Source organism: Haemaphysalis longicornis, unplaced genomic scaffold, assembly GCF_048455015.1.
Source record: "Haemaphysalis longicornis isolate Haplotype H1 unplaced genomic scaffold, Haemaphysalis longicornis Haplotype H1 scaffold_9, whole genome shotgun sequence".
Lineage (NCBI taxonomy): Eukaryota > Metazoa > Arthropoda > Arachnida > Ixodida > Ixodidae > Haemaphysalis > Haemaphysalis longicornis.
In genome coordinates, this window is record NW_027526460.1 from 168,903,043 (window position 1) to 168,914,726 (window position 11,684).

At 48.9% G+C, this 11,684-nt stretch overlaps 1 protein-coding gene across 2 annotated transcripts; it reads left to right on the plus strand.

The window, feature by feature from the left end:
• Positions 1 to 1,303: 1,303 nt before the first annotated feature.
• LOC144151952 (uncharacterized) lies at positions 1,304 to 5,053 on the plus strand. Of its 2 annotated transcripts, XM_077683138.1 has the most exons (4): positions 1,431 to 1,549; positions 1,798 to 2,111; positions 2,828 to 3,902; positions 4,638 to 5,053. In XM_077683138.1, exons 2-3 carry the CDS (start codon positions 1,798 to 1,800, stop codon positions 2,985 to 2,987), a joined length of 474 nt encoding a protein of 157 aa, XP_077539264.1. In that variant the 5' UTR covers positions 1,431 to 1,549; the 3' UTR covers positions 2,988 to 3,902; positions 4,638 to 5,053. The 2 variants fall into 2 exon arrangements, with proteins under 2 accessions (XP_077539263.1, XP_077539264.1); XM_077683137.1 differs by having other exon boundaries at positions 1,304 to 2,111.
• Positions 5,054 to 11,684: the final 6,631 nt, after the last annotated feature.

Consider the following 11,684-nt stretch of genomic DNA (forward strand, 5'->3'; position numbering starts at 1 on the left):
TTCGTGGCTCAGTCGGTAGTGCGCCGGGCACCTTGCCTTCCTCCCGCGGCGTCATGGGTTCGAAACCGGGCGCCGGAAACTGTTATTTCTTTTATAGTGTAGTGGCCTGGCTGCGGACTACGACAAGGCGCGCCTGCGGACTACGACAAGGCACGCCAACGCCGCGTGACATTCTGAGTTACTAAAATGCTATGCATTTAAAATATTAATTTTAACTTCACCATTACACGACTGAAGGCATAAGTTCATGTGGACGCAAAAATTTCCCTAGATTCTGGCAAATTTACCTTTTCCCTAAAGACAACCCAAATCCCCTGAGATCTAGGGAAATTTTCCTAGAGTTGGCAGCCCTGCGCCGTGCCCACTGCCGAGCGTTCTCTGGGAGGATCCTTTTATACTGTCCGAACTTGATGCCGGTGTCGATATCTCGCCGCAAGCACTGCCGAAGAAATCCCCGCTGCACAAGATCGGCTGGCCAGGTAGGTCCGCGCTTGCGCAGTAGGAGAGAGAAGCAGTGGATGTTTCGCATCGCACGTTGTAGATAGCGGCAATCCAAGCAAGACCTGGGGCCCTATTCTCGACTGCACAAATTGCCGGAAATTTGCCCGTGTCTTTTTGCGTAAGTGTGGTGTCCGGCCGAGCGCCGCAGTTTATCGTCAGGACGATAAGGCGCATGCGCGACAAAATAATAAAAGGCGCGCACCGCAACCTGCCACCGCGCTTATCTCGACCAGCCACGCTCTGTCGAGCATGTGGAAATAAACGTCGCTCACTCATGGAAACTTGTCTGCTCCTTCGCACGAACCACGCCAACACAACAATTGGCGACGAGGACGGGATTTGAAGGCGTCGTTCTTCAGTTTGGAAGGCAAGTGTTTCCGAAATTCGCTCGGTGAAGAAGACTGTTTTTGCAGTGTGCGAAGCCAGTGGACTGTCATGACTGGAGCCGAGGCCGCCGGAACGCACTTCGTTGGGCGTCTGGGCCAGTTGGAACCTTTCGACGAGTCCGGCACCGATTGGGCTTCGTACGAAGAGCGGCTTACGTCGTTCCTGATTGTCAACCGGGTACCCGACAGCGACAAGGTACACGCTTTCTTGAGCATTATCGGTCCAAAGACCTACGGTTTGTTGAAGTCATTGACAGCTCCGTAACTGCCTTCTACGAAGAGTTTCGACGCCCTCAAGAAAGTTTTGAGCGACCACCTGTCCCCGAAGCCGTCCGTCATTGGAGAGCGGGCGAAGTTTCACCGGAGGTGTCAACGAGAAGGCGAGTCCATAAGTAATTTTGTGGGCGAGCTGCGTAAACTGTCGCAAACGTGCGAGTTTGGAAGGGCCCTTGACGAGTCGCTTCGGGACCGCTTCGTGTGTGACTTGCTACGAGAAGACATTCAGCGAGTGCTTTTCACTGAGGATAGCAAGATTACGTTCAAGAAGGCGGTGGAGCGCGCTCTTGCCATGGAAGCAGCCAAGAAGAGTGCTGCGGAGGCACGGGGCAGCGACGCCACAGTCGGCGACGTGCACAAGGTGCAAGCAGAATCGCTGAAAGCAGGTAAAACCTGTTTTCGCTGTGGTTCGCCAAAACACGGGAGTGAAGCGTGCCCTCATTTGGACGCAACCTGTTTCAACTGTGATAGAAAAGGGCATATTCAGAGAGCCTGCCGAAGTGGTGGTAAGACTGCTTCTATAAAAAAGCGGGTAAAAAGGAACGTGAAGACACTGGAGGTTGTGTCGAGGAAATCTGCGACTCTCAGTCTAAATGGCGTGTCGGCGGCTCAACACGACCCTGTCATTGTGCAGATGACCATCAACGGCGTCTTGGTGAACATGGAGCTCGACACGGGAGCGGCTGTTTCCGTCATGTCAACGACGCAGTTCCGTCAGCTATTTCCTTCGGCGGTACTGGAGCCCACCAGAGTAAAACTTCGGACATACACCGGAGCACTGGTACAACCTCACGGCGTCTCTTTGGTCAACGTGCAGCACGGCGACTATTCTGCAAGTCTCCCGCTCTACGTTGTGGACCACAAGGGACCCCCTTTACTGGGCCGGGAGTGGCTGCACGCCGTCCAGCTGGAGTGGACGAAAATCTGGAACCTGAACAACATCACAAGGTCAGGCACTTTTCCTCATATCGGCGTAAAAAAAGGTTGACGCATTGCTGGCGAAGTACCAATTCCTTTTCAAAGACGAGTTAGGCACGATAACGGAAGAGCGAGCGGAACTTTTTCTTAAACCTGACATGAAGCCGAGATTCCTTAAGGCAAGGAATGTTCCGTACGCGTTGCAAAAAGCTTTCGATGCTGAACTGGCTAAAATCGAAAAACTGAGAATTATATCGCCCGTTACGACGTCAGAATTCGCTACTCCAGCTGTACCAGTAATCAAGCAAGATGGTAGCATACGGATTTGCGGTGACAAGACAACAGTTAACCCGTGCCTTGATGTCGACCGCTATCCTTTACCGAGGGTGGACGACCTGTTCGCAGCCTTGTCGGTAGGTAAGCATTTCTCGAAGATTGATCTAAACCGGGCCTATCAGCAAGTGCTCATGTCGGAGTCGTCAAAACAATACCTCACGTTGAACACGCAGAAAGGATTGTTTGCTGTGAATCGATTGGCGTTTGGAATTTCTTCCGCAACTGGGATTTTCCAAAGAATAATTGACACCATGCTGAAAGGCCTACCCGGGGTTTGCTGCTACCTAGACGACATTTTCGTGACGGCTAAAAATGACGAATAGCATTTCACCAATCTGGAAGCTGTGTTAAAACGACTTCTTGAAAGAGGCGTCCGCGTCAAGAAAGAGAAGTGTTCGTTTTTCCAACAGGAGCTTCGCTACCTCGGACACAGAATCAGCGCAGAAGGCATCTCGGCAACGACGGAGAAGGTTGACGCACTCCTCAAGGCTCCAGCACCTAAAGACAAGCAGCAGCTGCGGTCGTTTCTGGGAGTCGTCAGTTTCTACGGCAAGTTCCTTCATAACCTAGCAACGGTGGCACCATTTTTCGGGCTGCTACGTAAAAACGCCCCGTGATGCTGGGACGCTCGTTGCCAGGAAGCGTTTGCCAAGTTAAAGAGCTTGCTTGCGTCTCCACCGATTTTGGCGCACTACGACCCGTGTAAGCCGTTACAGCTATCATGTGACGCATCGCAGTACGGTCTAGGCGCAGTCCTTTCTCGTGTTTTCGATGATGGCAGCACAAAGCCAATCGCCTTCGCATCGCGTACCCTGTCCGATGCCGAAAAGAAATATAGCCAACTTGAGAAAGAGGCTCTTGCAATAATATTCGGTGTCAAAAAGTTTCATTTCTATGTTTACGGTCGTGCTTTCACTTTAATCACCGACCATAAACCACTTCAAACAATTTTGGGCCCGAAAACCGGCATTCCGACGATAGCAGCAGCGCGTTTGCAGCGCTGGGCAGTCACGCTATCAGCTTATCGGTATTCGCTCATCTTCAGAAGGTCAAGCGAGAACGCCGAAGCCGATTTTTGATCGCGCCTCCCGCTTTCAGTAGCGAAAGATGAAACGCAAGAACGCGAAGAGACTTTTTATTCATTGCGGTTGCAATCAATGCCAGTTTCAAGCCACGACATTGCCCGAACAACAGCTCGGGATCCCATGCTTTGTAAAGTGAAAGAGTTCGTAAGTGTGGGGTGGCCGTCGTCTGTGACTGAAAAAGATTTGAAGCCTTTTTTTTGACAGACGCAACGACCTCACAGTTCACCAAGGCTGCATCATGTTCGGGATGCGAGTGATCGTGCCGGAAAAGTTGCGTAACTTGCTGCTGGACGAACTCCACGAAGGGCACCCAGGCATCGTGCGCAGCAAACAACTGGCCCGCAGCTACGTGTGGTGGCCGTCCATCGAGGTGGACCTCGAGCAGCGCGTCAAGGCCTGCGTTTACAAGTTGTCAAGAGCAGCGTTGCGAGCCGTGCAAAGCGCCCCTGCATCCTTGGTCCTGGCCAACAGCACCGTGGCAGCGCGTGCATATCGATTTTGCTGGCCCCTTTTTGCACGCAATGTTTCTTGTAGTCGTGGACGCGCACTCCAAGTGTCCCGAAGTTTGTATTCAGCGCTCGACTACTGCGGAGGCTACAATTGACACTTTGAGAGAGCTGTTTGCTCGTTTCGGTTTCCCAGAAACCATTGTCAAAGATAACGGCCCGCAGTTCGCTTCCGAAGAGTTCAAGCTTTTTGTGAAAGAGATGGGCTCTCGTCACGTGCTTACAGCACCGTATCACCCCAGCTCTAATGGGCTTGCAGAGCGTTTTATTCAGACGCTTAAGAACGCACTTCGTAGACCTAGCGGAACGGACACGTTGCATCTGAGACTTCAAAAGTTCTTGCTTGCCTATCGCAACTCGCCTCATGCGACAACAAATGAGTCACCAGCGAATTTGTTACTAGGACCACGGCTGCGTAATCGACTCGATGTTGTCAAGCCAGCGGTGGGAGGAAGGGTTGCGTATAACCAGTTCAAGCAAACCGTGGCGCGCCCGCGTTCTGATCGCGACATGGCAGTCGGTGACCTAGTGATGGTTCGCAACTATCGAGGCAGGCCAAACTGGGTTCCTGGTGTTGTTGTGGGACAGTCCGGCCCTGTGTCTTTTACCGTTCGTGTTACCACATCCAGAGGCAGCTTCACCTGGCGTCGTCACAAGGACCACCTGCTCGCGCGGACCACGGATCCAGACCGCGGAGACGCTGACCAGGAGGGAGACGAGTTCCTGGCGTCTCAACCAAGCGCCGACCCGGTGACCCCCTCCATCCTTGCCACCAGTGGGCCAGCCGCTTCGCAAGAGATCCAGACGGCGGGTGCAAGACGCTACCCCACTTGAGACCGTCGACCACCGGACAGATACCAAGCTGGAGTCTAGCTTGTTAATTTACCCAATATAAAAGGGGAGGGATGTGGTGTCCGGCCGAGCGCCGCAGTTTATCGTCAGGACGATAAGGCGCATGCGCGACAAAAGAATAAAAGGCGCGCACCGCAACCTGCCACCGCGCTTATATCTACCAGCCACGCTCTGTCGAGCATGTGGAAATAAACGTCGCTCACTCATGGAAACTTGTCTGCTCCTTCGCACGAACCACGCCAACACAACAGTAAGCATGACGTAAGCAATCAGTGACGTGCTGCACCTATAGCTATGACGACATCCAGTGTAATTTAATGAGTCACTCATAAAGATCACTACCAAGGTATCAAATATTGTGCAAGAAAGATATAAAAACACTTGGCATGTACTATAAAATTAAGACGGTAGCTGGGGCTGACAAGAAAAACACATTTCTGGAGGTCAAATTTGCCGTCAACACCACAAGGCAATCGAGTAACGTTGATCCAAAAGCAAGCGAAAGGTGGATGTCGAGATAAAGAACATCACACAATTTTTTTACCGTATCTATTTATTTCTTTCAATCGCTTTTAGTAACATAGCTGGGCTCTCTGCTTCAATGCAAGCTTTGTTGCGTTATCACCTTCCCTGCCGCCACCGCCACCATGCCATCGTCTGCTGCTATGTTACGAGTTTATGGCGTGATCACAGAAAAAGACGGCCCCGACCATCGCTTCTAGGACACATAAGAGCAGCTTAGTGCTACGCCTGATAACCGCGGAGCGCACCGATGTCGCCGATTCACTCATTCTTCAAGCTAGCCTTCAATCAGCGCCGTAATAAACCAAATAGTCACTTTTCTTTGTTATTTTTCTCTTGAGTTCGATCATGTGACCCAACAGCTTACTAGGGCGAGTATGGACAAATGCCATGCATTGGGTTCTCTTTGTCATGGAGAGGCTTGTAGCCCTCTTATGTTGCGGTTACGCCAAACAAATAATTTTTATTTTATTGCCAAATGTAAAAGCAAAATACTGCACGTTATTTGTATTCTCCATGATCGCTGACGTTGAAGCAGTTGAAACTATAATTTGTTTCAGTAGGAAACATGCTTTAAACAGCGCGCATGCGAAACTGCGCCTGCTGCAAATTGCCGCACATTTCGCGGCGCCGTAAGCCGGGGCAATTTTTTGCCCTATTTTGTTTGTATTTTGCGACAAAAACAGCCGCCATTTTCAAGCTGTTACGTAGCATTACGTCACTTTTACTCAGGCTGAAGTTGCCAATGCATGACGTAATCGTTCACGCCAACTGTTTAAATTATGTCACGCCTTCTCAGCCAATCACAGAGGGGGTGTGTATTACAAGCGGTATTGTTGTTGAATAACAAAGAGAGGCTTACGTTGTCATGTCCGTTGCATTTAGTGTGGTTTTTCGTTGTCGGCCAAGAATTATGCGCTTTCAGTAAGGAGAAATAAGGTAAACTTCAGAACTGTTGCCCGTTCACGTCATAAAACGTCAAAATGACGACAGCACACACAAACGATTTGTCAACCGGAAGCATGTGACCAAAATTGAAAGCCAATCAGAAAAGACTTGCGGCAAATTGCCAGAATTGCCGGCAATTTGTGCAGTCGAGAATAGGGCCCTTGTGCAGTCGAGAATAGGGCCCCTGGGGCCCTATTCTCGACTGCACAAATTGCCGGCATTTCGCCCATGTTTTTTTGCCTAAGCACGACGTAAGCAAGCAGTGACGTGCTGCACCTATAGCTATGACGATATGCAGTGTAATTTGACGAGTCACTCATAAAGATCGCTACCAAGGTATCAAATATTGTGCAAGAAAGATATAAAAACACTTGGCATGTACTATAAAAATTAAGACGGTACCTGAGGCTGACAAGAAAAAAAATTTTCCCGCATTTCCCCGAGGGGAAGAATGTGAAAGTGCGAATGCAGGAGTTGAATTTGCGTGGTTCGGTAATGTTCGCGAAAGAGAGATCACACACACACACACAAGTACAAAGAAAGAAAGATGCATTCATTCACAGACACCTATTTGTGTTGTCGTTGTACTTGATTGCTAGAGCGGATCTCAGCTTTGAAATTTCGTGTCAGTACTCCTTTAAGCGGGTGCATTAGCCCTTCTCACGCCCGATTCCTGGCCAATCCCCCACGTGGGTATGTGCCATGTCAGCGGCCAGGCAGCGCGCGCCCATCTCCCCCCGTTGCCAAGGAAGACGAGGAGATTCCTGGCCAATCTCCCACGTGGGTATGTGCCATCTCCCCCCGTTGCCAAGGAAGACGAGGAGCGCGCGCACCCGCAGCTGTTGCTATGTGGACGGACGGCGGTCAACGGAATTCAGGGTCGCTTATAAAGTGCATTCGCACTTAAAACACATTTCTGGAGGTAAAATTTGGCGCCAACACCACAAGGCGATCGAGTAAAGTTGATCCAAAAGCAAGCGAAAGGCGGATGTCGAGCTAAAGGCATGCGGCTAAAAGGAGGAAATTATTCCACGTTCCACGGCTCCTGAAACCACTGTCAGTTGGGGACAAAAGTTAGGGACATTTAGGGAATTTGTTGTTGCAGCGAGCAGGCGTGATGTGGCTTCGCGCGTCGCCTCCTAGGGAATTCCCTGTAAGAAGCTGAGTGCCAGCGCATCGCCTCCTCTAAAAAGAGAAGGCGATGGCCAGTGTCTAGCAGCAGACGACGCAAGAAACGGCTGGAACTGACGCTTCCTTTCGTAATTACTTCAATTTTTACGGGTGTCTTGCTGAATGATTTTTTTTAATGCGGAGCGTGCCTGCCTGACCATGTCCATGGTGTCCCCCCGAGTTTGTCCTGCGCTGGTTCCTTTATTCTTACAAACTTCATGCTTTCTTTCTCCTCTGTGCGGCCCTAATATTACTGCTGCCCCGCACCAACCAATCATCAGACTTGGAGGACGTCTTCTTCATTATTTCTCCGACGCTTAATCACCTCTGCGTTTAGGTTTCTGCTTCTTTCAAGAACGATGAGAAAATCAAAGCGAAATTCCTTTCACTGCTGCGAGATTTCCTATAAGCGCGCGTGTACCCGGGAGAACAGTTATCGCAATAGCAGTTTTACTTGTGCAGTGTGCCACTTTTAAACTACAAAGAAACGTAGGATGAGATATTGCCCCTTCAAGTCAGTTTCCAGGTGTGGTCATCCCAAATTGCGCATTTATTGGCGATAGATGGTAACGTAGCTCATTTAGCGGCTGTAAGTCTACACGAATTGATGTTATTGAAGGATGCTTGATTGCTATGACACTAGCCCTTTGTAGTAACCGATGTAAAGCAAGCATTAGATTGCTTCCAACTTACAGGCTTCAAGAGCAGATGTGAAGGCCAGTATTAAAATATGCAAAATCTTCAGAACCTGCAGTGTAGCATCTCAACCTTTAATAATGTCTTCTTGTGAAGACCTTTAACATGTTCCTCGGACAAATGACATAACTTTTCAGTTTGATAGGTACAACTTGAAATGGCTGTGAATGTTGGCTACCTGGAAGTTTGTTTAAACTGCAGCATAAATACCAGATGAGTGACCAGGGGACGATGACGTGCAAGTGCTTGTGTATTGTCCTCCATGTTATTTCCACGTTCCTGCACAATGTAAAGGAATATACCAAATGGACAAGACAGTTTTTAGTTTTATTTATTCCCAGTTTCATGGCCATAGAATACGACAGATATCAGAGGTGCTCAGCATGCTTGTTGAGACCTCTGTCACTGGAAAGTAAAAAAATAGCATTTTGAAAACTGGTCAAGCGCTACATGCATGTCCTTAGGAGCCTCCCATTCACAATTCAAATGAACAAACAGCTTAAACACAGTACACTATTATTGTGTTCCTTGCGTGTATGTTTTTTGTATGCGTGTGGACACTGACGTTTCTGCTGTATCTTTTTTCCTTTATTTTTTCTTGTACGCACGTGGCAGAATTCTCTTATGTTATTATTCTTCTTTTAATGTGCTCAGGTACCACACCCCCCATTATGGCCCGTGGGGCCATAAGGGTAGGTATCTTGAATAAATAAACATAGAACACCAAATACATGGTGCTACATCTACAAATTAACATTCTTGTAGCAGTTTAAAAAATATAAAATAAATAATAAAATGGCACATTTACACACATTTCCTAATACAAATAAAAACACGGCCAACTCCAGCTTTCCTCAAAATTTTGTGTATCAGTCTCTTTGAACCAGGCAATAAAACTGTGAACATCTTGAAAACAATTTTATTTGCACGTAAAGTGCAGGCAGCCTAACTTAGGTGTTGCAGAAGCTGTCGTGCAACAATAACTTACTTAAAGTTCAGTGAAGCTTGATGTCGGGCTAGTTGGTGTAGCATTCTTTTGAGGGTAAGTTGCGCTTGTTAAGAACACTGAGACGGACACGGGAAAAAAACGTAGACTTTCACGAAAAGACGGCGCCGTCTTTTCGTGAAAGTCTACGTTTTTTTTCCGTGTCCGTCTCAGTGTTCTTAACAAGCGAAACTTACCCTCAAAAGAATGACTTACTTGCTCGTCTCTATTTTTCTGAGTTTGCCTTTCTACGAACAAGTCACATCCTGCAGTCGCAATGAGGTTGGTCGGCCTGTTAACATGTTAGAAAAAAAGAAAGCTATTGTATTGTGCTTCTTTTTAACACTATTTTAAAGTTCTTACTCTCACTTCTGTGACACCTAAGGCTGATTCAGCTGGAGAGCACCCCTATGTGGGTAGCAAATTCTATAGTGGTCCGAAGTGGCAAAAATTCGGCAAAACAAAACCTTTTTCTAATGTAAGGATCATGCTCTGCCAGGTGAGTGCAACGGTGGAGATGGCTGCACCTTTGCACGATAATGCCTTAATCATGACTAAGTTCACTTAGGTGTCCTCGACATTTCAGAGAAGGGCCGAGCAAAAACTGTTTTGAAGAACAACTCAGAAATACTAATGGCCAGAAATGGGCGGGCGGAATGTTACGGTCTCTCCTAACTCCAAACTAAAAACAAGACAGCTTAGAACAAGTAAAAAATATCTTAAAGGAGTAGCACCACTATTCAACGTTCATAGCATGATTAGGCTCTATTTAAAGGAGTACTTGAAATATCAAAGCTGAGATCACTATGCAAAAAGTTTTCTTTGTAGCTGCAGATTTTAGTAGCAACCATTCAGTATAACATATTGTAACGTGGCGGCAGATGACATGAACCATGAGGCGATGAAGCCATGTATTTACAAGACTATTTACAGGCAGCCATAACCAAGCACGGCTTGGCTGCGCCGTGCACACAGCTCTTCGTCGTCATCATCCTTGGTGTTGGGCCATGGCGCCACGGGGATTCTCCGCCACGTCCCGTGACATCACCCCGCCGGTCGAGGAAGACCGTCCCGGTCGACGCCGACACAACTTGGCGAATGAATGCGGATGAGTGTGCGATGAGAAATGCAGACGAATTGCTTGCCGCCACGGATGACGATGATGGTGTTGATGACGCCTGGCCCAGCAACAGCAACGGCTTCAGCCGCGACGAAGCGCCAAAGGTCCTGAGGCCACGTCGGACGGAAGGGCTGGGGAATCCATCTTCGGCTTGTCTGGGCACTGCTGATCTCGGCTGGTCGTCACTTGGGTCTTGCGGGCTGGGGATACGAGGTGGGGGACATCGTCGTTCGGTGGTCTCGATTGGCTGGGCTGGGGCTGCCCGGCGCGGCTTCGTTATCCCTGGAGGCAACGTCCATGCCGATGCGGTGCGATGCTAGGACCAGGATGGGGATGACGAACCCGCACCTCCACCAAATGTAACGTGGCGGCAGATGACATGAACCATGAGGCGATGAAGCCATGTATTTACAAGACTATTTACAGGCAGCCATAACCAAGCACGGCTTGGCTGCGCCGTGCACACAGCTCTTCGTCGTCATCATCCTTGGTGTTGGGCCATGGCGCCACGGGGATTCTCCGCCACGTCCCGTGACATCCGTGTCCCGGAAAGAAGAGAGCAATCTCCAATCTCCAGAGAAGAAGACGAAGACCCAGCTGGGCGGGCTTCCTCATGGCCGACATCGTGTAGTATAGCGTAAATACATCACTCGCATCTTCCATGGATCATTTCCTGCGTCCTGCCGTAACGTAACAATATTTTAAATAAATTTTAATATTTGCATGCACAAGAAAGCTCCGAATGAATACCCTTTCGACACTGGCGTGGAGTGCCTCGCCATGCAGTTCGCCCCAAACTGCCGACATTGGGGCTCCTGTGACTTAGCCAACACACTGGCTGCTGATGGTGCCCGCCGCACTGCCTTGTGAATCATGTCACAGTTTTGGGACTGATATCGTGCGGCCCAGACGCGTGCGGGCATGGCCAGCTTGGGTCACTCTAGGGTGCGCATCCAGTCTGACCATGATGCAATGAGAACAGCGACATCAAGAGTGCCATTCTCTCATGGCGGTCGCCTTGGTGTTCGTTTTGCCCAAGCCGAAACTGACCCGAATAAACAAGGCTCAAAATAATTATATACCCTGTGGTCGACTATCTAATGTTCCATTCTATGATTTCTGGGCTGGTAGGCACCCATAGCAATGGGGAAAATGTAACACGAAAATGTCATACCAGTACTTTTTTAGAATATTTACATAAACACATGAACCCTTTCTGCCAGTTGTCCCCATCTGTCCATCATTCCTCAGCTGAGCATGAAAGACTGGTACAATAAAGTGTCAAGTTTAGATTTGACAAGTTTGCAAGCTCAGTGATTCACATTGAACTTTTTGTGATCATTCTTTACAAGGATTTAACCTATAACCACTCCTACGTGGCAT

Coding starts and splice junctions, on each gene's coding strand:
- LOC144151952 (XM_077683137.1), top strand. CDS start 1,456: ATGGAAGCAGCCAAGAAGAGTGCTGCGGAGGCACGGGGCAGCGACGCC. Junction 2,112..2,827: donor AACCTGAACAACATCACAAG/GTCAGGCACTTT, acceptor TTTTTCCAACAG/GAGCTTCGCTACCTCGGACA.